General features: G+C 47.5%; 1 protein-coding gene across 2 annotated transcripts in view; it reads right to left on the bottom strand.

Moving 5' to 3' along the window:
* Positions 1-2971: 2971 nt before the first annotated feature.
* The window catches only part of MN1 (MN1 proto-oncogene, transcriptional regulator), a 63929-nt gene continuing 43783 nt past the window's right edge, over positions 2972-23117 (bottom strand). For both annotated transcript variants that reach the window (XM_043979345.1, XM_043979405.1), the window contains exon 2: positions 2972-4054. In XM_043979345.1, the coding sequence (XP_043835280.1) occupies positions 3870-4054 (185 nt within the window). In that variant the 3' untranslated portion in view covers positions 2972-3869. The remainder of the gene's footprint in view (positions 4055-23117) is intronic.

The following is a 23117-nucleotide window of genomic DNA, read 5'->3' as shown; positions in this document are numbered from 1 at the left end:
AAGGAAAAAAATCAATTCCCATCCCTGGAGTTAAGCAAAGAGGATTTTTTTTACCCCTTTCCTTCAACATCAGAAGAGAAACTGAGCTGGCGTGTTCGGCAGATCTGTAGGGTCATAGGTCTCTTCTCAGAGGGAATCCTGAAAACCCAGTCTCTCAGGGAGGTTGTTTGGGATTTTGGGCCTCTGGATGACAAGAATCCTCCCCAAATCAGACAGAAACCAAAAAAAAAGGAGATGAATGGGGTGGGGGAAGATGGGGACAAGAGAGGGTGACTCTCCTCCCTTTCCCATCTACAAAAGTTCTCTGACATCAACAATATAGCGGGTGTAAAGAAGGCCTTCCCCACCCCCTACCAATTCCCCTCCTCCCCTCCCCTCCAACATCACAGGTTCACCTGGGAAAACTCGAAATGGAGCATTTAACCATTCAGGCTCACCCTAAATCAGGACTGAGATGGGGCGGGGGGACTCAGGCTAAGGGATGATCTTATTTGACCCCAGCATGGTATCTGGCACCCTGCTAGCCCACCGGTGGCCTAGGGCACCATAAGGCTTCATTACAAGCATCAGTACCTTCCTCCTAACATCTGTTGGGCCCTTGCCTGCCAGGCCCCAGGTGACAGAACCCAGCCTGGTCATCGGGACCATTGCCATGCACTAACAAACACTCTGGTAAGAAGCAAAGGGAAGCCTGGGCTTGTCCGGGCTACACTTGTATCAGTCAGCCCTAGTGCTGGGCCTCTGCCAAGGGCACCGAGCCATCCCACAACCAAACATTTTCAGAGGAGGAGAGGGAAGGAGTCCCAGGGGTTAAAATTAACTTATTCTCTCTTGGCCTCAATTCACGGGTCTCTAAACCCCAACATCAAAAAAGGGTCTGAGCCATCAGACTCACTCTCCCAACTTGCATTTCTTTAAGACTTTTTTGGTTTTTACAAGAAGGCAGTTTGGACAACAGAGGGGCCGCAAGTATTCAAAGAACAACAAGACCATCATAATCAACACCTGCTCCACTTTATCTGCCCACACCCAATGGAGTGGAAAGTGGGCAGAACTTGATGGTGACAGTATTCCTTGTTTGTGGATTAGTTTCATGATAGAAGCAGAGGGAGGGGACCATGGTAGGGACCGTGGTGGGGGTTGGGCAGTTTGGGCGAGTCTAGCTCTGCTTTCTTACCACCTTCGAGACTTTAGCCAAACCATCCTTCCTCTCTGGGCCTCAGTTTCCTCCTCTGAAATTTGAGAAAGGTTGGACTAGATCAAAGGTTCTTAAACTGAGGTCCATGGAAAGATTTCAGGGGGTCAGTAAACTTGTATGGGAAAAATACATCTTTATTTCAATGTAATAGATTTCCTTTGTAATCCTATGCATTTCATTTTATGCATTTCTAAACATGATTCTGGGAAGGGGTCCCTTTTTCAGGCTCTTGCCCAAGGGGTATAGATTGACTTTCTAGGGTCCCTCCCTGTTCAAAATCCTGATGCCTTTACAAGAAGCCTTCCCCACCACTCACCACCTCTTTAACAGAAGAAACTGGGATGGTGCCCAGGGTGTCCATAGCTGTCAGTCATAAGAATTCAATTTACAATGATTTCTGAGAGGGGCCAAAGCCCCACTGCTTGGTGCCTGGACTGTTCCTTTGACCTAAAACTGAAGGAGGTGGCAATGGGAAGGGAAGAGAATTCAGATTGAAAACTGTGTGTTGAGATTCCCACAGAAGACAGACCCTTGATAATTGCAAGAGAAAACACCATTTGGGAAATAAAATAATAGGGGGTTCAGGTGACATCCTGTCAAAAGCAGGCAGATGCACTCAGTTTTCAAACCATTTGTACTGGGAAGCAAAGATCCTGAAAGTCACTTCTCTCCATTCCTCAGGGACTTGACCCAGGCGTAAGTTGAGGAGGGGGAGTATTTGCACACAGACTCCTCACCTCATTCTGCTCTCCTCTCTTCTGACTATGCTGTGGGGAGTCACGGGGTCTTGGCCTCCCTGGTTATAATCTAGAACTCCACAGACAGAGGGAGGGAAAAACCAGAGAAACCCCCACCCCAGCTCCATATGTGGACACTCCAACCTAGTGATGGCTCTGGGTGGGGTGGAAGCCAGGAACACTGCATCTCTCCCATAATTCTACTTGCTGTGCCCCCTTCCTCCATGGGTGAGACAGAATTGGGAAAACCCCAGAGCTCTGAGTTCAACCTCCCATCTCTGGGATGCCCCCTATCCCTGAGCTGTGACTGCAGACTACAGGGAGAGGGGACCAATGGGAGCCAAAGCAAGATTCCTCTTATCCTCCCCCTTCTTTGTCTTGGGGGTGCTAGGGCTCCCCAAGGGCTGTTCCTCAGAGGTCAAGACGAGTGGGAGCAGGACAGGGCCTTGCAGCTTTGATTGAATGGCACTTTGAAAACCCATTTTCAAGGAGAAGGGAGAAAAAACAAGGCCCATTTTGGAGGAACACAGGGGAGAAGGAGGGGGAAACTAGCTGTGTCCCTGACATCTGCTGTTCCCTTTTCCCCATCATCCCCAAAGAAGCAAAGTCTCCTCCCCTCAGGTCAAGCAGTCCTTCCCATCTAAAGAACATCTAAAGATGGGGCAAGAGGGCCTGGGCTGGTGGTTCTTGGGTGGAGGGGAACCCCTGACCACCCCCCATCTCCAGCTCTGGAGGAGGGAGGAGGAGGAGGAGGAAGAAGATGGTAGATTAGCTCCTTATGATGTTGGGCATTGGGAGATCAATCTCTTTTCCCCCAAAGCATGGTCAAAGAGCAGGGCTCACCTGCAAGCTTGGCTTCCTAAGAATATATGGTTTATAGAAGACCAAAAGGAAAAGGAAAGAAAGGGAGAAAAGAGAGGAGAGGAGAGGAGAGGACAGGAGAGGGGAGGAGAGGAGAGGAGAGGACAGGAGAGGGGAGGAGAGGGGAGGGGAGGGGAGGGGAGGGGAGAAGAGGGGAAGGGAAGAGGGGGAGGGGAGGAAAGGAGAGGAAACAGCCCCCAATGGCACCATTCATGTAGGCTGTTCTCTTCCCAAAGGAAGTTCCACCATGAGAGGACAAGGAGAGCTAAGGACCAAGTGCATTCTTATTAGCAAAAACATTTATGTTTTCTGAGGAAAATAGACAAAAAGAAAAACCCATGAGAGACTGGACTCAATGGCTAGAGCATTAACTGTTTGGTTTCTGTCTGACGCAGGGCAGCAGACCACAGTCCAGTGTTGATAATAATATGGTGATAACTGTTTCCACCAGCATTTTCCAGTACCACTGTACTCAGGATTTCCATTTTAATAAGCACTGAACAAAGCGAAAGGAAACAAAAATGAGAGAGAGAGAGAGAGAGAGAGAAAGAGAGAGAGAGAGAGATGGAGGAAGGGAGAAGAGAAAGAGAGAAAGGGAGGGAAGGATACAAAGAGGGAGCGAGAAGGAGAGAGAGAGGGAGGGAGGGAGAAGAGAAAGGAGAGAGTCAGTCTTTTTTCTTATTATGACATACACCACTCAGACACATAGAAAGATGAAATGGGGGAGCCTTCATCTAAAGGTGTATGCCAAGATTACAGAATAATGGAAAAGAAATCTCTAGCAGGAAAAAAAAAATTAAGCCAAAGTGTGCTAACTGCAGAAGGGTTAACACTGGTAACATACTGTGGCAGACGATTAAAAAAAAAATCTGAGGTTTACTTTAAATTAACCCTTTCCAGTCCATATGCCACTAAGCAGGTACCAACCTAGAAAAAAAAAATAGTTCACCCAGCAGTAGCGGCCCTTTCAAATTAAAAAGTGGCGCAGGGGGCGGGTGTACAGGGGTTGGGGGACAGGGAGGGGAAGGGGAACATGGGAGATGACCAGAAGGGACCAATCTTTCTTTTGCGTTTCAAGTGAGGGCAGCCACAAAAGTCCCGAATCTGTTGGAGATGTCCGAGTGCAGGGATCTCCACGTGGGCACCGAGGTCCTGCCCTTCGCCTCGCCCACGTCATCCGTGCAGTGGACGGAGAGGCACTGCAGATGGCTGCCGGTCTGCGCCGCTGCCGACGTCTTGTTCTGGGGGAGATCGTGGCCTGCAAAGGGTTAACGAGAAAAGTTACTCCAAAACTCAGCTCCGGAAAACCAAGACCCAGTACACTGGCGGGGAATGGGGAAGGAGGGGGCGGGGAGGGGTCAGAGACTGTAGGGGCTGGGGAGAGGCGACAAGTAGCCTTTTGGCTTTCTCTCTGTGCCCATCTTTTCAACCAGAACCAAGTGCACTCTCTGTCTCTCTGTCTGTCTCTGTCTTTCTGTCTCTCTGTCTCTATCTCTTTCCTCCCTCCTTCTCTCTCTCTCTCTACATATATACCCATACACATATTATACACAGAGGTATATACTTATATATAGCTATAGTTTTATACATATCTACATTTATACATACACATGCATTTATATATTTTTAATATATTTCTGTGTATACATTCCTTGTTGTTCAGTCATAACTGACTCTTTGTGACCCCATTTGATGTTTGTTTTGAGTTTTTTTGTGAAGATACTGGAGTGGTTTTTGCCATTTCCTTCTCCAGCTCATTTGACAGATGAAGAAACTGAGGCAAACAGGGTTAAGTGACTTGCTCAGGGTCATGTAGCTAGTAAGTGTCTAAGGCCGGATTTGAACTCATGAAGATGAGTGTTCCTGACTCCAGGCCCAGTGCACATATATTCTTGGGAAATGTACAAAAAGAAATAAAAGTATTCACTCAATTCATCAACACCCACGCTTCAAGCACCTGCTACGTGCCACACTCTGTTAGATACAAAGCTGAATACAGAGACAATAAAGGGAGAGAGAAGGACCAGAAGGTCTCAGTCCCCTCCAGGGGCTGCTACTTTGGTGGCCGTACTGGGCAGGTCTGTCTCGCTCTAGGACCCTCTGACTCTATGATCCTAAGTTCTGTCTGTTGCTTGTGTTCTTAGAGAAAAAGAGTATTCTGGAGTTGGAAGAGCAGACTGAATCATAAGACTCTAGCTGGAGGGGACCTGAGTTTAGCCCGTCCCAGCCTGGAACAAGGAACATCTCCAAAAACAGTCTGGAATAAGACCCGTGGAGAGGAGTCCACCACCTCCTGAGGAGGCCCACTCCACCCTGGGATGGCTCTCCTTGTAGAGAAGTTGTTCCTTAAGTGGAGCAAAACCCCATCTCTTTTCAGCTTCTACCAGAGACTCTTCATTCCCCAGGGGCAGCTAGTGGATAAAACACTGGCCCTGGATTCAGGAGTACCTGAGTTCAAATCTGACCTCAGACACTTGACACCTACTAGCTGTGTGACCCTGGGCAAGTCACTTAACTCTCACTGCCCCACCAAAAAAAGAAAAGAAAAGACTCCTCATTCCCCTCTCTGAGGTCAAATAGAATCAATTTCCTTCCCTAGGTTTCTGTGTCCTGAATTATAAAAGAGGAACTTGGACCATACAGTTTCCCAAAGGTCCTGTCCGGTTCTAACCCTAATAATAACAGCAATGCTAATAAGGTTGCATTCCTCCAGTAATTTCCACGTGCTTTCTTGTTTGTTCCTCAGAATATCCCTGAGAGCTAGGTGCTATTATTACCCCCATTTTACAGATAAGAAAACCGATACAGGTAAAGTGACTTCCTCAGGGAGACACACCAGAGCAAGTAACTGAGGCAGTATTTGAACTCAGGTCTTCCCATGTTACCTCTTAGATTCTATAAATTCAGAGGAGTTCCCCAAGGACCCTGGCTCTGACATTTATCTGGGTCACCCTAGGCAAGTCAGTCAGTCAGTGAGCATTTATTATGTGTCAGGAATTGTGCTACGGATACAAAAAAAGGGGCAAAAACAGGTTCCCTGCACTCTGGGACCTTACATTCTAATGAGAGAAACAACCCAAAGATAACCAGGTAGATGGAAGGTAGCCTCAGAGAGAAGACACTGGAGTGATATTGGGAAAGGCTTCCTGAAGAAGGATGGATTTGAGCTGTCTTGACTGAGGTAGGGGTGAGCCACAGTGATGGAAAGCAGGGGGAGAGGGGCAGCTGGTGAGAAGTCACAGAGTAGAGAGTGCCTTGTATGGGGAACAGGAAGGAGGCCAGTATCATTGGACTGCATAGAGAGAGTATAGAGGGGGGTAGGAAGGGCTTTAAAAGCCAAACGGAAGATCTCATATTTGATCTTGGAGGTAATAGGGAGCCACTGGAGATTACGGAGCGACATTGTCAGACCTGAACCTTAGGAAGATCAGTTTGGTGTCTGAATGAAGGATGGGCTGGGGCAGATCCCCCAGCAGCTACTGCAATAGTCCAGGACCTGAAGACCCGTGCCAGGGGAGCGTATTGGAGAGATGTGAAGATGGAAACAAGATTCGGCGATGGATTGTCGCGTATGGGGAGAGGGAAGTGGAGGATAATGTTGATGTCTCAGAAGATGGGGTACCCTCAGAAGTAATAGAGCTATTTGGAGGGTGTGGGGTTTGAAAGAGGAAGATAATGAATTCACTCCTCCTCTCTCATTTCCTCCTCTGGGAAATTGGGATGATAATGCTTACACCACCTCCCTCACCAGGATTCTTAGAACAGATTATTCTCCTTCCTCATCAAATCACTCAACAAGCACTTATTAAACACCTGTTGTATGCCAGGCACTGGGAACACAAATAACAAAAAATACACATTCGAAGGGGGCACTGTCTTCTGGCCAAACTGACCTCATACGTCATATTCCACCTCCCATCTCCAGACTTTTGCAAAGACTGGTGCCTGGGCATACTTCCTCCTCACCATCTCCTCTTAGAACGTATAGCACCCTCCAAGGCTCAGCTCAAGAGACCTTTCCTGATTCTTCCAGTTATCAGTGCTCTCCATCCCACCTGACCCCCTCCCCCAATCACTTTGTACTTATGGCATGTCTATGTTTGATTTGGGAGGCAGCATGAAGCCAGGAAGCTATCGCCACCATCATGAAAGGTCTGCCTCTGATACATACCGATTGTGTGACCCCAAGCAAGACCCTACCTCCCAGTGGCCCAAGCTACTCTCTTAGACTAGAAGTGGCAGAGAAGGTGGCCACCTGAATTGGTAGATGGACTTTCCTCATCTGGGAGGTCCGTATACAGAGGTGTGCTGGAGCCAGCTTGGACCGGCTCCCAGTGATTATTAAACAGTCTATGGGTGTATTTACACCTGGTAAATCAGCAAATGCTAAAAATCAGAGCTGGAATTACTGTTTTGTTGAATGTATAGACCCGGGGTTGGCTAATGATGACCCTCAGCCCAAATCCAGCCCATTGCCTGTTTTTGTATGGTCATCAAGCTTATTTATTTGAGTTTAAGTGGCCCATTCCCCTAGAATGTAGGATCCTGGAGCACATTCATGTTTCATTTTGTCTATATGCCTTGAACAGTGCCTGACCATGTAGAATGAGATGGGACTAGATCTGAGATTTAACTTCCAATGAAGAGATTCCTTCTATCAGTGAAGATCAGCTCTACTGGACCCTCCAGAGTTCTGGAATCATGATGAAATTAATCCTACCATTGTCCCTGAATAGGACATGTCAACCTATTCCTCCATGACCCCACTCACTATTCCTATAACTTTCCAGGACCCAAATGTTCTTCACTGGCTTCCCTCTATCAGGATATAGAGCTCCCAGAGGGAATTATAGACCAACCTTACCACAGTAGTTGCCACACAGTTAAGTGTTTAATGTGACTTAAATACTTTGGCCACATAATGAGAAGACTGGACTCATTGGGAAAGACCCTGATGTTGGCAAAGATTGAAGGCAAAGGGAGAAGTGGACAGTAAAGATGAGATGGATAGTGTAGAAACAATGAACGTGAGCTTGGACAGACTTTGGGAGACAGTGGAGGACGGAAGGATCTGGCTTACTATGGTCCATGAGGTCATAAAGAGTCAGACACAACTGAACAACAGTACTTAACAAATGCTTTTTCACATCCTTCCTTCCTTCCTTCCTTCCTTCCTTCCTTCCTTCCTTCCTTCCTTCCTTCCTTCCTTCCTTCCTTCCTTCCTCCCTTCCTCCCTCCCTCTCTCTCTCTCTCTCTTTCTCTCTCTCTCTTTCTTTCTTTCTTTCTTTCTTTCTTTCTTTCTTTCTTTCTTTCTTTCTTTCTTTCTTTCTTTCTTTCTTTCTTTCTTTCTTCCATTCTATTCTGAGGGAGCTATTGCCTGGATCACCAAGAGTCAAACAGGCTATATGGGTCAGAGGTGAGACTTGAACTCAGGACCTGCTGACTCCTTGGCCTGTAGACCTGGCATATTGTATATAATTAAGAAAATACTTTGTTGATTTTAAATGAATTCAAAGTGATGTGTAAGTCTTAAAACACTTCAGGAATATGCAAGCTGTTATTGCCAGGTTATACCTTCTCATTGGCTCAGACCTTCCCCTGACTCTGTGGAAACACCCATGGGCCTTTCCCCAGACACAGCAGCATCCTCTTATAACCAGGAAGAGAGGGTTTCACCCCAATACTCCTGGGAGTCTCACCCCACCCCTCCAACCCCACCCCCATGTCAGGAGCCCCCTTTCCACCCTTCCTCAAGGGGGTGACTCAGGGCTGCTGGTGGCTGGGTGGGGTAGGGCAGCCCTCCTCATCTCATAGGTAGCTACTGAGACAGGCTCAACGGCTTATGGCTGATGTCAGCCCCCGAGTTCTCCACCCTCTCTCCACTACCTTGTCTCCTCCTAGAGGCACATAAACTAAATATTTAGTTGCTGGGTGGGAGAAGGCCTCCCCAGGCTCAGAAGAGCAGCTGGCCTCAGGTTCGCATCAAAGGAATAAATAACTTCTTAGGACCCTTCCAGCTTGAATGTCTATGATCCATGGGGAAGGACCTTAGAACAAAGAACATTAATACTGATGGGGACCTTGGAGCATGGAATGCCCTAGTAAGAAGGGGCCTTTGAACATGGAATATCGGAGCTGCAAAGGACCCTAGAATAGAGAATGGCCAGAGCCAGGAAGAATATTAGAACATGGAATGTCAGAGCTGGGAGGACCAGGGGCAGAGCTGTGACCTGTGAACTGAACCCCTCTCCCTCCTCCCAGTACAGTGTAGTTGAAGGCCCCTTGCTGACAATTAAAGGGGCCTTTCTTTGGTGTTTTTAGACCCCAGGAATACCTACAGCCTGAGTCAGCCTTTTTGGCCACCGCCATGTTGGACAGATCTGGGAAGGCTCCCCAGTCTAAAAGGTTCCGCACTCAACACCTCAGGTTTTTCCAGGTGAACAGTCATTAGGGTTAAGGAGTTTCATCTATTAACATGCAAATATACTGGGTATGATAGAAGGTTCTGTCAATCATTCATATTTTAGTATAATTGAATTCCATTTGGTTGCTTTTTTCCTATCACCTGCATTGAAGATCATGGGATTGTAGATCATTGGGTTGGGAGAGACATCAAAGACCATCCAGTCCAAGCCCCTTCTATTTACAGATGAAGAAACTGTGGTCAAGAGAGATGTCCAAAATCACAGAGCAGGTGACAGAGGTGGGATTAGAACTCAGGTCCTTCCAGAAAGGAGAGGGGAATGGTCACCTTGTTTAAGTATGATATCTAGGTTGGAGATTCATGAACCAGGCAATAGATGGTGGACTTATGTCCCCAGAAGTTCCAAACTCTGAGTTTCTAAGATTCAAAGACTGAGAGATGGGGAAGGGAGGATTAGAAAAGGGAGTAGGGGTCAGGGGTGATATTAAATCTGCCACTGCCCTGGGGTGGCTCCAACTTCCTGAAAGCCCTGGAGAGACTTCCCCTAAGCGCAGAAGAAGTTGCCTAGCTACCTTATAGAAGAAGGCAAGACCCTTCCTAGGAAATCCCAGGTGGTGTCCTCAGGGGTTGCCGGGAGCCCCAGTTCCACCTCATGGACAGGTAGCCAACTGTCTTTGTGCCTAGAATCAGGAAGACTTTGTGGAGGATAAACTCCATGAGCTAAGAATCCAGCTTCACTGCTGTCCTTGCCAGCCCAGCAGCCTCCAGCACCACGCTGCTGGCACCAAGGTGAGTGGGTTCCATAGCTTCCTGCCTAGGCCAGGGGTGTGCCATCCCATGGTCACTAGCAAAGCCCCTGACCCCAAGTCAGTCTTGCCAAGTACATATTCATCCTACTTCTGGAAACATGACAAATAAAGATTTTCCCTATCCCCCTCCCTGATATGGGAAAGAAGAAATATCTCTATATAGGAAGCAGAGACCAACAGGGGAAACAGAGATTTGGGAGCCCTGGGGAAGACCACGCTAAAAAAATGTGTGTGGGGGGCGGCTAGGTGGCGCAGTGGATAGAGCACCAGCCCTGGAGTCAGGAGTACCTGGGTTCAAATCCGGCCTCAGACACTTGACACTTACTAGCTGTGTGACCCTGGGCAAGTCACTTAACCCCAATTGCCTCACTTAAAAAAACAAAAACAAAAACAAACAAACAAAAATGTGTGTGTGGATGTGGGTGTGGGTGGGTGTGGGTGTGTGTGGGTGTATGTGGGTGTGGGGGGGCATGGGTGTGTGTGTACACCCCCACACCCACACCCCATCCCACCCACACACATATATGAAATTTGGGATTTAGACATAGACTGCAGGCTGAGAACGGCCCTGTTGATCAGGAAAGTTAGGGTCAACAAGGGCCTAAGGAAAAGTCACAGGGCTTGATCCAGTTGGAAGGGGCTGGAGTTGGTCCCTAAGGCCCCTCCCAGCCAACAGTCCCTCCTGGGGACCTCAGAACATCAAATGGCAGAGCTTGGAAAGAAGTTCAGGGCACAATGTCGGAGATGGAGATGACCTGGGAGGCCTTTGGGGGCAAACTCCATATTTTACCAATGGGGAAACTGAGTCCCAGAGAGTGGGAACAATCCTGGCAAAGGTCTTGCCTCCCAGGGCCCTTCTTTCCATTTCCCTGCTGAGGGAACACGATTCATATCAGAGACTGGATCATGTTACTCAGGGAGACCTGAGATGGCTATAGCTTGGGTATCTCCTTTCTGGAACACAACATCTCTCAGTGGGGGGAGACTTCTGTCCAGCCCTGCATGCAAGGAGAAAAGGGGTAAGACGAAGAGGCCTCTGGAGTCCTTCCCTGGAAAGGGTTCTAGAACCAGCCAGGGTCAAATTCAACAAACACTTATTATGCACCCACTGCATGCAGAGCCCTGAGACTGGGGAGATTCCCTCAAATTTCTCGGGTACTTATCTTGTGTGTACCTACTTATCTGCCTCTTGTCTCCACCCCCCCCCCAAATACGAGCTTCTCCAGAATGGAAATTGTTATTGTCTTTCCTGTTATCTCCCATGCTTTTCACAGTACCTCTTATACTGTAAGTGGCTAATAAATGTTTATTGACCAACTACAAAGATCAGAGAAAGTAGGATCCTAAGATTTGGGGTTGGAAATGGGGAAAATGATGCCTATATCGAGGGGAGGTGACTTGTCCAAGGTCAAATAGGAAATAAATAGCAGAACTGGGATTTGAACCCAAGTCCTATGGTTCTAAAAATAATCATAATGGTATTAAGAAGCATAGCTAGCATTTCTCTAGTGCTGTAAGGTTTGCAAAGCACTTTACAAATATTATTGTATCCTCACAATGACACTAGGAGGTAGGTGCTATCATTCTCCTCATTTTATAGATGTGGAAACAGAGGCAGGCAGCAATCAAGTGACTTTCCCAGAGTCACACAGCCAGTCAGGGTTGGAGGTCAGATTTGAACTCAGGTCTTCCCAACTCCAAGCCCAGCACCTCTATCCACTGCACCATCTGTCCTCATGGAGGTCCAAGCCCAATAGGTTATCACACATCCATGGTTAAGGGTAACGAATGATATTACTGAGGGGTATAATGGATGGAGGGCCAACCTTGGAATAGCGTATCCTGGCCCTGAAGTTCTGACCTTAACATTACTGTTGGTAGGAGACTGACTGCCTCACTGGAGGCACTTTACACATGGAGAGTTCTCCCACAAGGATGAAATCATGGTTCCAGACCAAAAAGAAAAAAACAAGCAAACATAATCACAGAACCTCTGAGCTGCAAGGAACCTCAGGGGCCCACCTGTGCCAGACCCAGAGTCCCATCTCAGGAGGCTTCAGGGCCCTAGCTCAAGGGATGAGGTAACTGCTCTTTCCCAAAGTGGCCCATTCATTCTACTTTGAGAAAACTGTTATATAAGTGCCCGAGCTTAGGCCATTACTATACAGGTGACTGGGGAAAGGTCTCCAGCGAGAGGGGAGCATTGGAATAGGCTTGGGAAGGAGAGGCACGAGTGAGGAAAGCCTTTGGGAGGAGGGGGGCATTAGAATAGGTTTGGGAAGGATGGTGGGCTCTGTAGGCTCTGTTCTAGACTCCCAGCCAAGAACCTATTCCTCCGTTGATCCTGGGGAGCCAGCCCACAGTGACCTGGCTTGTGAGGGCTCAGCCCAGCCTCACCCAACCCTGATCTCTCTCTCTCTCTCTCTCTCTCTCTCTCTCTCTCTCTCTCTCTCTCTCTCTCTCTCTCTCTCTCTCTCAGCTTCTTCTCTCCCACACAAAGAAAGGCTTCATTCAAAAGGCTAGGACACCTGAGCCCATTTGCTGTTCCAGCTGAAATTGGAAACCGAGGGCAAGGTGATGAAATAATAATATTTGCGTATAATAATATCTACATACATTATACAGGTTGGATATGTGGAAAGGGTATTTGATGCCCTACAACCTGGGGTTGAATCCCAAGCTCTGCTCCTCAGGATCCCACCTGGGGCAAGCCCCTTCCCCTCTCTAAGCCTCGGTTTCTTCCTCTGAAAAGTGGGAGGACTGGGAGGTGGCACTAGATGGCCACTGTGAATTTGGACTGACAACCTCTCTGGTCTCTACTTTCCTTATCTGTAAAATGACTAGGATTGGGGGGAGGGAGTAGATGGATTGATGACTGACACTACACAAATCCTGGGGTCCCTTCTAATTATGACTGGATGATCCTAGGAACCTGAGTCCAAAATCCTAAGCACTAGATGTGGAGTCAGGAAGACATGAGGTCCAATCCCCTCCTCAAACACCTGCTAGGTGGGACCATGGACCAGCTATGTGGGCCTCAGTTTCCTTTTCTGTAAAGTTAGATTGGGGGAGGGGGAGCAGAGGCCTCTCAAGGTCCCTTCTAGCCCTCAATCCTCTGTCTTTTTATTTCTATGATGATATATGTGGCTCAGTAATGCCTGACTATGTAATGGTTTGGAAGGGGCCCTTTGGAATTCCTCTCACTTAATCCCGACCACACCCTGGTGTGGTGAAAGAAGGGCTGAGCAAGGATACCAAAAAAAAAAACCTCCCTCTGGGGCTAGGCCCAGGTCCACCCCTAATTCAGGCTCCATGTGACCTTGAGCCAGTCTGTGCCCTTTCCCAGGGCTCAGCTATAAAATGGGGTTAATAATAGTTAAGCCAAGTATTTCTGGTGGCCAGAGTATTGAGCCCAGAGTCAGGAAGACTCATCTTCATGAGTTTAAATCTAGCCTCAGACACTGCCTGGCTGTGTGACCTTGGGCAGGTCACTTAGCTCTGCCTGTTTCCTCATCTGTAGAACAAGCTGGAGAAGGAAATGACAAATCACTGTTTGCAGCAGCAGTTTCCTTGTCTGTAAAGTGGAATAATAATCCCCTTGTCCATAAAGTGGGAATAATAAAGGCTCATGGTGAGGAACCAAGGAGGAGATAATGGACCAGCTATTGTCATCCACCCATTCATTCTTTGGGATGCCTCACGATCAATTTGATCAATTAAATCCATCCCTACATCACTTTGGATCCCTCTAAAGTGGGGGGCCTACAGTACTCCATTGCATTTTTGGATATCTCTAAAAACTAGGACATTTCACATCACATGGAGCCCATATCTGTCTCTAGTTCTTCCCTCTGAGGCCAACCAGAAGAAAGCTAACCTGTCTTCCATATGACAAGCCTTCAAATACTGGAAGACGGTTCTCATGTCTCTTAAATGACTTAGACTCAAGGCCTGTTGAATGCTTTCCATTTTTTCTGGATCATCAGTAGAGGGAACCTGCAGAGTATAAACTCCCTCCAACCAATGCAGACTGGCCACTCACCTGTAGCTTACAACCTCATTGAGCTCTGTGACATACGGTCTCTCCCAACCCTGACACTCCATGTTCTGAAATCCCTGCCCGCCCCATTTATCCTGTCTTTACCTCGTTTGTACATAGTTGTTTGCATGTTACCTCCCCCGTTAGACTGGGAGCTCCTATAGGGCAGGCACTGTCTATTACCTTTCTTTGTATCCCCAGCACTTTATACACACAATGCCTGGCATTTAGGAGAGGGTTAATACATGTTTATGGATTGTCTGATTATTAACATCCGGGCATCCCCCAAATTGCAAACAGGCTTCGCTTCAAAAGTTTTGTTTCTAAGTCATTGGTTTGAAACTCAGGACACATTTGCTCACAGAAATAGTTTTGCAAAATGGATCTTGACTATTGGATTAGCCCAACTTCTACCTGCCTACATTCTAGCCTATTGGCAATTTTGTAATTATCTGCCTGGTTGGACTTGGAGTCAAAGGATCTGGGTTCAGATTTCCGCTGGGTCACTTATTGTGTGACCTCAGACAAGTAACTTCATTTTTCAAGTCTTCAGTTTCCCCATCTATAAAATAAGATAGCCAATAAGATTTTTTCCAGATCTAGAACCATAATTGCTCTATAAATTCTCTAGTCAAAAAATATCCAATCCAACAAACATTCCCCAACCAATCTGAAGCTTCACCTTGCCAAGTGGTATATTGAAGTTCCTTAATCAGTATGCCATATCTCCCTAGCAAATGAACAAATTATACCCTCTTCATCCAAGCAGAAAACCACAGCTCTTTCACCAATGATAAACCCCACTTCCCCAGTGAAGAATTTATCCTTCCTCAGCCAGTGAGCCCTATCTCTAGCCCATTAAAAAAAGACCTCTCCAGCCAATCAGCAAACCATATCTTTCTTTTTTTTTTAGTGAGGCAATTGGGGTTAAGTGACTTGCCCAGGGTCACACAGCTAGTAACCCACCTCTCCATCCAATCACAGTTCTCTGATCACTGGGTAAACCACATTTTTCCTAATGATAAATCCCACCTTCCAGACAATAAACTATACTTATTAAGTCAACCAGTGAACCACTTGCCCCTAAGCCAGGGCTTCTTAAACTTTTTCCACTCACAACCCCTTTTTGTGCAAGCCACGACCCCAGGTATATAGGTATATAAAATAGGTATACATAACCTTTTACTGTTGCCAAATTTTTCTCGACCCCCACATTCAGTTACACAACCCCATGTGGGGTCCCAGCCTATGTCTAAGAAGCTAGCATCTAGACAATGGATAAACCACTTCTTAGCCCATCAGTGAGGAGCAAGCTACAAATTCCTACTAATTTGCCTACCAATGAATAGACTTCATTTCTCTAGCCAATGACTGGATCACAAGCTTCTGCCCAACAGCAAGCCACACTTCTCAATCATCATCCTGATGTGTTAGGGAACTCCAACATCCCTCCAGCAACCAATCAGATATCACCTACCTGAGTAACTGTGTTTTCATTACCACTCAGATTTCTGATGACCAACAAAACAGATGATAGACTAGTGTCTAGGACGCTACCCAAAAGTTGACAAAGGGGGGGCAGCTAGATGGTACAGTGGATAGAGCACCAGCCCCTGGAGTCAGGAGTACCTGAGCTCAAATCTGGCCTCAGACACTTAACACTTACTAGCTGTGTGACCCTGGGCAAGTCACTTAACCCCAATTGCCTCACTAAAAAAAAAAAAAGTTGACAAAGAAGCCCTACTTTAATCACCCTAAAAGCAAATTGAGGAGTAGACCTGAGGCTAGAACCCAGATCTCACTCCAGAGACCTTCAGCTGTGACCCCTCCAGAACCAGCAGAACCTGTCTGGTGGCCAGGGAATTATGACGTCATTGCTTCTGGGTCAGTATAGAACCATTCCAATATGACCCAGCTGCCAACGGGCCACCTGGAGATCGTGAAGGGCGGGGCAGCCTTGCCATTGTCAATGCCCCAAGATTTTCCTGGGAGCCGGGGGGAAGCTTGCCTCTCGATGAGCTGACACAGTCCCCTCCTCCTGGCTGGTGCCAGGCAGCCAGATGTTGAGAAGGAGCAGTGCTTGGCCCCGGCGGATAATGTCTCATTGACTGGGGCAGCTGCCAGCCTATGAGCCCTGTCATTAGCGCCTGATAACACGGCAATCATGGGTCCCCCCGCTGTCGTATTTCCAAGTGCTTTTCAAAGCCGTGCTTTGGAGTGTTCTGATCATCAACAGGGGCCTTCCTTGTGGGCAGCCAAGAGGCAAGATCCCAGAGATGCGACTGGTATGGTCAGAACCTTCTGTCCTGAGGACTCGAAGGGTATCCTCTCCTGCCAGCCTCTACACGCCCCCTGCCCCCAGGAGTCCCCTCACCATTATGTTTGCATCTTACAAAACAGCAAAGCAGAGAAGAGCATCGTGTTCATTGCCCTCTCACCTCCCTCTCATAACTGGAAGCTTCTACCTTCTTCCTTCTATTGCTTGGCCTCTGACCAATTCTCTGAGGGGCTTGATCATCACCCACCCAAGGGAAGACACCTTTTTAAGGTCTAAGATCATTCCCCTTCCCAGGGCATCTGTACCAGGCCCTGGTCTACCACAACCTCTCTCTATGACCCCAGGCCAGTCCATGTTTTCATGTTGATTGTAGGGTATGGATTAGATTCTTTCCAAGATCCCTCTCAGCTATGACAGTTCATGTGCTAAGGTTCCTCTGAGCTCTGATATCCTCTTTTCTAAGCTCCCTCCCAGTTCTGACATTCTCTGTTCTAGGAACCCTTCCCAGATCTGCCATTCCCCATTCTAGGTTTTAATAGTGCCAACTCTTGACATTCCTATGTTCCAGGTTTCCTTCTAGAAATACAAATTCTATGATTCTAACAATGCATTCCTAACACAAGCACAAAAAGCTTTCAGGGCCCCAAAGAATGACTCCCTCCTGTTAGAAGCTCAAGTCTCTTGAGACTGTGGAAGAGCTATTTTGGAGATGGGAGTAACCTTCCGTGCCCTTCAAATCACACTTTTTTCCTCCGGCTCATCAGGCCAGTGACCCCCTCAAACACAGCCACCACATTACTAAGGATATAGCTGCTTACCTCTGCCCCTGGGGAATAGACGTACACCTTTTCATGGGACCAGAACATGAGCCACAGTGTATCTCAAGGCCCCAACTTGTTCAAGGAAGTTCCCTGCCTTCTGAGGGGTCAGGTATGATGACCTCCATCTCCCAGGTGAAGCAGATGAGCTCCAGAGAGGTTCTGGGACTTAGCCAAAGGCCACACAGCTACTCACTGATGCTGAGAAGGTGGCACCCAAAATCCATCCCACTATTTTTTCACTAGCTTGGTGAATGAAATCTGGTTATCTGGTATCATTGCGAAGTATGGACTAAGAAGATCTGGGTTCAAATCCCATATCTTATGCTCACCCCATGTACAACTGGGGTCAACTCAGCTTTCCTCTCTAGGCCCATTTCCTCATCTGTAAAATGAGGGGTTGGACTGTCATGCCTCCCATCCAATTCCTGGGATTTAAGATCCCAGGAAACTTGGGGAAAAGAATCATAGCATTGGGGCGGGGGTTGGGGGGTCAGAGGGGCCTCTAGAAGTGAACCAAGTCAACCTCTCACAAGCTGAGCAAGTCTGGTCCAGACAACAACTCTGATGATGAGAGATGAGGCCTTGGAAGGACAATAATAAAATCTCACTAATTTGGCCTTTTCCAGGAAAGAAGTTGCAGTAGTTCCTGCAACTGGACTGGAAGGTATTAGATTTTTTTTTTTAATGGCAACTACAAGGCTGCCTTCTTGGTCTCTTCAAAATAACCCATCGAATGTAATTCAAGCCCGAAAACATTTTGCTGAATATTTATTTACAAAGCACCAGGGGGGTCAGACTGGCAATCGATGACAAGCAGGGGTCAATGGGCCCACCTGAGCTGGGACACTTACTAGCTGTGTGACCCTGGGCACCTGAGCTGGGATGTGCTCATTACAAATCATTCTTCCCCATTCATTAAAGCAGGTCCTCTAACGGGCAATACTTAGATGCATTTGGTTTTAGCGAGCGATGTGTCCTACCCATGAAACAATGCTCTATAAGAGAGGCTGGTTCTGTGGTAGGAAGGCTATAAACAGAACGGGAGGGAGATTGATGGCCAGGCAAGTCCACACCACTAGGGCTTAAGCACTAGCTCCGATGGTCATTGATCTTTTGATTTATATCTTTAGGCAGCCAGCCAAATATCCCTAGCCTGTGGTTTCATGACATTATGGTGGGACTTGGTTATGTTATGCTATCGATGTTACCGTAAAATGAAATTGGGGCTTAAAAAAAAAAGCCAGATTGGGCTTGATCTAAAAGATCATAGAGTTAAAGTTGCTAGGGATCTCAGATCATCCAGGGCAACCCACTCCTTTTACAGATGAGGAAAACTGGCTCATAAAAGGGGCACATGGAGAACAAGAGACAGTCAGGATTTGCACCCACAGCCTCTGGCTCCCGAGTCCAGTGCTCTTGCCACCATACCTCCCCTCCTCTCCCCAAATAATAATGCTGCTTTAACTTGTTTTTTTTGCATAACTTGGACCTATCTCATGTATATCTCCTTCCTGGAGAAAGGAGGGAGAAGGTTTAGCAAGTTGTGGTCCTTGCTGGTTAGTTCAGGTAAATGGCTTGACCTTTTCCCCAAGTGGTCCTCACTTCCAAGAAGAAGGAGAAGGGACCACAACTCATGGGAATGGTATCTCAGAGGGAGAGACAGTGGGCTGGATCTAGATCAGAGATGCTGAACTGGAATCCCAGCTCTGGTTTATTATCTAATCTCCACCACTTCCCAAGATGCTCACAGAATATGTGAGCCAGATGGGCCGTCTGGTTGACCCCCTTGCTTTACAGAAGAAGCCAGGACCCAGAGAGGTGAGTGACCGGCCACAACTCACAGAAGTGGGAAGCAGCAGGGACAGGATTCCAATCTAGGAACATTGACTCCAAATTCAATGTCCTTCCCAATGCACTACATTCAGTGCTGAGGATGGAATGTTAGGCATCCCCTAGAGACTAAGTATGGCCCCTTACTGAGAGGTGAATAGTGAGGAGTTTCTTTGTCAATCAGTCAATAAGCAGTTGTTAAGTGCCTACTATGTGCCAGGCACCATGCTAAAACAAAGGAAGGCAAAAGACAGCACTCAAGGAGTTTACAATCTAATGGGGGAAACAGCAAGCAAACAAATATACAGATGAGCTTTAGACAGGGAATAGACAAATGGTTGGTTGACGGGTTGTTGTCCTTCATTCTTGAAGAGGACCCAAATGACATCACTATTTGGGGGTCAAGGTACAGTGTGTCCAACTGTGGTTGATGGGACCAAACTGAGCTTGGAAGGCTCTACCACAGGTCAGGCACAAATAATCCGAAAAACAGGAAATAAGAGAGGGAAGGCACTAGAATTAAGAGGGAAAGCTTCCTGGAGAAGGTGGGGTTTTCAGAGGGACTTGAAGGAAGTTTGGTTGGGGGTTAAGGCAATTGGTCAATGAATCCACCCAGATTGGAAGCAGCATGCATCGATTAGAGGCAGCAGAGAAATGAATGACAGTTGTCATGGAATTGAGGCTCACAGCCTCATGAAATAGTCACAAAAATGATAAACTAAAAAGTGTACATCTCTTTGAACATATAAATATATACACACAATATAGATATATGAAAACATATACACACATGTATATGCACACACACTCACATTCCTATATATATACCAACACACTCCAACAGGAACTGTTGAAATAGTTATTAAACCACTGTATTTCTGAGCCCACACGGCCCCATTACATAAGAGTAGAGTTAAAAATACAAACCTAGTTTCAATTCTGCTTTGGATCACACCCAGTGCCTCCTCATCCCTGCCCCAGAACCAAAGGGTCACTTCTATAAGACTTGCCCATAGGTCACCGGTGTCTGCATAGAAATCGATGAGGGCCCAAAGCTCCAATCAGAAACATTTGTGACTTTCAGCCCAGGGAAGTGCCTTGGGGGACCCCACCTCTAACTGCTAGAAGGGAGAAAGCCCAACCCTAGAATGCCTCAGGCAGAGACCCAAAGCCTCCCCAGTATTTTTTTTTCTCCTCTTTTTTTTTTTTTTTTGGTGTGTGTGTGTGTGAGGCAATTGGGGTTAAGTGACTTGCCCAGGGTCACACAGCCAGTAAGCGTTAAGTGTCTGAGGCCGGATTTGAACTCAGGTACTACTGACTCCAGGGCCGGTGCTCTATCCACTGTGCCATCTAGCTGCCCCCTCCCCAGTGTTTTAGATCCAGTTCTCTGGGCTGGTGGTCAGGAGGAGGCCCCTCTATCTTCAGTCCTCCCAGGGTCTCCTTTTTAGGTCACATCTCCCCATTAGAACCATCATGACTGCCCAGTTCCCTTCATATTCAGAGGAAAAGGATGTTTCGGTCTTCAGTAAAACGAGGAATTTGGACTAAAGGATATCTAAGGCCCCTCCCAGCTCTGGCTTCCCTTTTTTAAGGCCTTTCCTAGCCCTAACCTCTGTTCTAAGGTCCCTGCTCTTAGAAACAACATCTCCATTCCCACTGTTATAGCACTGAAGGAATCTTTAGGTGGGGAAGGATGGTCCTTGGTTAGGGATCTGAGTCTGCCTTGGTCCCAGGCCCTGCTGACTGACTTTTCTGCCCAGAAATCTGGCCCTGGTTTTCTCTTCTCCTGTCCTGAATCAGGGGCCCCTGGGCTCCCTAGGCCCAGGGGCTGTTGGCCCTTGCCCTGCCCCCCAGTAGGAGAGTGCGCACTGATCAAGGGACAGGGACAGAGGCCCAGGCACTGAAAAGGCAGCCCTCCCCATCAGAGCATAGACAGAGACAGGGAGGGAGGGAGACTCCCTATCAGCTTACATAAGTGCTGCTGGATCCCAGCAGAATCCAACAGAGGTCCTGTTCACTGAAACTTTGTGTCCTGAAATGCTGAAACTGGAGCAACTTAAAGCTGCAGGTTGGGATAAAAAGACCTTGGAAGGGCCATTTAAAGGCGTTTCTTTGCTGATGGATTTCATTATTGCCAACCCAGGGGATCTGGGAAGTTTCACAACATATTCAGGATGGCCCTGGTAGTGCTGTGGAGAGGGGAAAGGAGCTACTGGGCCACTACCCTTCCTGGTCCAAGAGGCCCAGCCAGGGTTCTAAGGGTCTGTATCTGTCAGAGCTGGGAGGGGACTTAGAACAGGGGATGTCAGAGCTGGGAGGGGACTCAGAACAGGGAATAGCAGGACTGAAAGGTGTCATAGAAGAAGGAATGTCACAGCTGGGAGAGGCCTTAGAACAGAGGATGCTATTTTACAGATGAAGAAACTATCAATGCAGATTTGCACCTTCTATGCAACCCACACTGAGACCGAGTCACCTGGGGGCCCTAAGATGTTAAGTTACATGCCCAAGGTCACACAAGCCAGCATGTGACAGGAACAGGATTTGAACCAATTCTTCCAGGCTTCGATTCTGCCAATCACTTGTCACATAATAGGGGATGACCTATTAATTCAGCCCCTTAGGATTCAAAGAGTCTGCTCTTCCAATCTACCCTACAAGGCAGGTACAGTCATTTACCTGTGGCCACATGACACATAAATTTCCTTTGAAAATGCAGGATGAACAATAGATTTCAGAGCTGGTCAGGCCCCACCACATGGTCACCCTGGGTCTTTGAAGATAACCAACCTGCCATTCCCTAATTCCATCCTACCTAACCTTCCTTCTCCAGGCTAAACAACAGCAACAACAACAACAATAACAAAAATTATAATGATAATAATAGTTATCAATTTTATATAGCCCCTACTATGTGCCAGAAACCAAGTTAAGCACTTAGACCTACTGTGTGCCAGGAGTCATGTGAAGTCCTTTATAAAGATTATCTCATTTGATCTGCCATCATTTCCTTAACCCATCTCTCATCAACCCAGTATATACTTAAGTATTAATATTCCCCATTAGAATATAAGCTCCTTGAGGGTAGGGATGATGTTTTGTGCCTTTCATGGTATCCCCAGCACTTAGGACCTGGCATATTAGCAAGGTTTTAAAACATGTTTATTGATGCTGATTCATTTCTTTGTCTATAATGAGACTACCGGAGGAGGTGACCCCCAAGGTCACTGCTAGCTCTCCTTCGATGACCTCTCAACAAGCCTGCATTTTACAGATGAGTGGGAGCAGGAGGCCCCGAGGCCTCCTGAAGGGGTTACCCAGTTAGCAAGCAGCAAGGCCGGAATCAGGGCCCTCTGAGGACCAGTCCAGCGGCCATCAATGTCCTACTGCTTCCCAGACCAATGCTGCACGCAGGACAACCTTGTAAGTAGCAAAGACGCCAAGCCCAGAGTCCATTGATCAGTCGGGATGTGCGCCAGGCGGGCAAGAGCTAGTGATAGGCAGAAGGGCAGTTCCTTCCAAGCTCTTTACTGAGATAAACCAAGCCCCAGCGCTCGGGGCGACAGAGGGCTTAGCTGTCCTGCTGAGGAAGAGCCAGCAAGGAAGGTCAAGGTGAAAGCCCAACCCCCGTGTTACAAGAGCCAGAGAAGTAATGGGAGCAGAGTTTGGTCACACAGTGGCCGAGAATTTGAAATTGGACTGAATGACCGTGAAGGCCCCTTTCCAAACTGAACGGTCCCTTTTCTCTCTTCTAAGGCCCCTTCCCACTCCGCTCTTCTATGGTCTATGCTATAGAGTAAATAAAGGGGGGAACAGAAGAGATAATGAAGACAAAGCTGTGACTTTCAAAGGAAGAATGTTTAGGAGAAACTTCCACTGGGTTCCTTCTCAAAGCCCTTGAGGGGCAAGAGGTGGGGGAGGAGAGAGGAAGAGGGGGAAGCAGGGATACCCAGAGTCAGTTAGAGGCTGCAGGTTAAAGATAAGGGCAAAAGGAGAAACAGGAGGAGGCCGTGGCATCAGCAGGAGGACGATAAGGCAGTGAGGATGACTTCTACAAAAGACCCCCATGAGGAGAATCACTCTGAGGGTGAGGAGGTGGAGGGCCTTAGAACAGGGGATG

Source organism: Dromiciops gliroides, chromosome 1, assembly GCF_019393635.1.
Source record: "Dromiciops gliroides isolate mDroGli1 chromosome 1, mDroGli1.pri, whole genome shotgun sequence".
Lineage (NCBI taxonomy): Eukaryota > Metazoa > Chordata > Mammalia > Microbiotheria > Microbiotheriidae > Dromiciops > Dromiciops gliroides.
The sequence above is the reverse complement of the archived record's forward strand: the minus strand, read 5'-3'. Positions and strand labels throughout refer to the sequence as shown.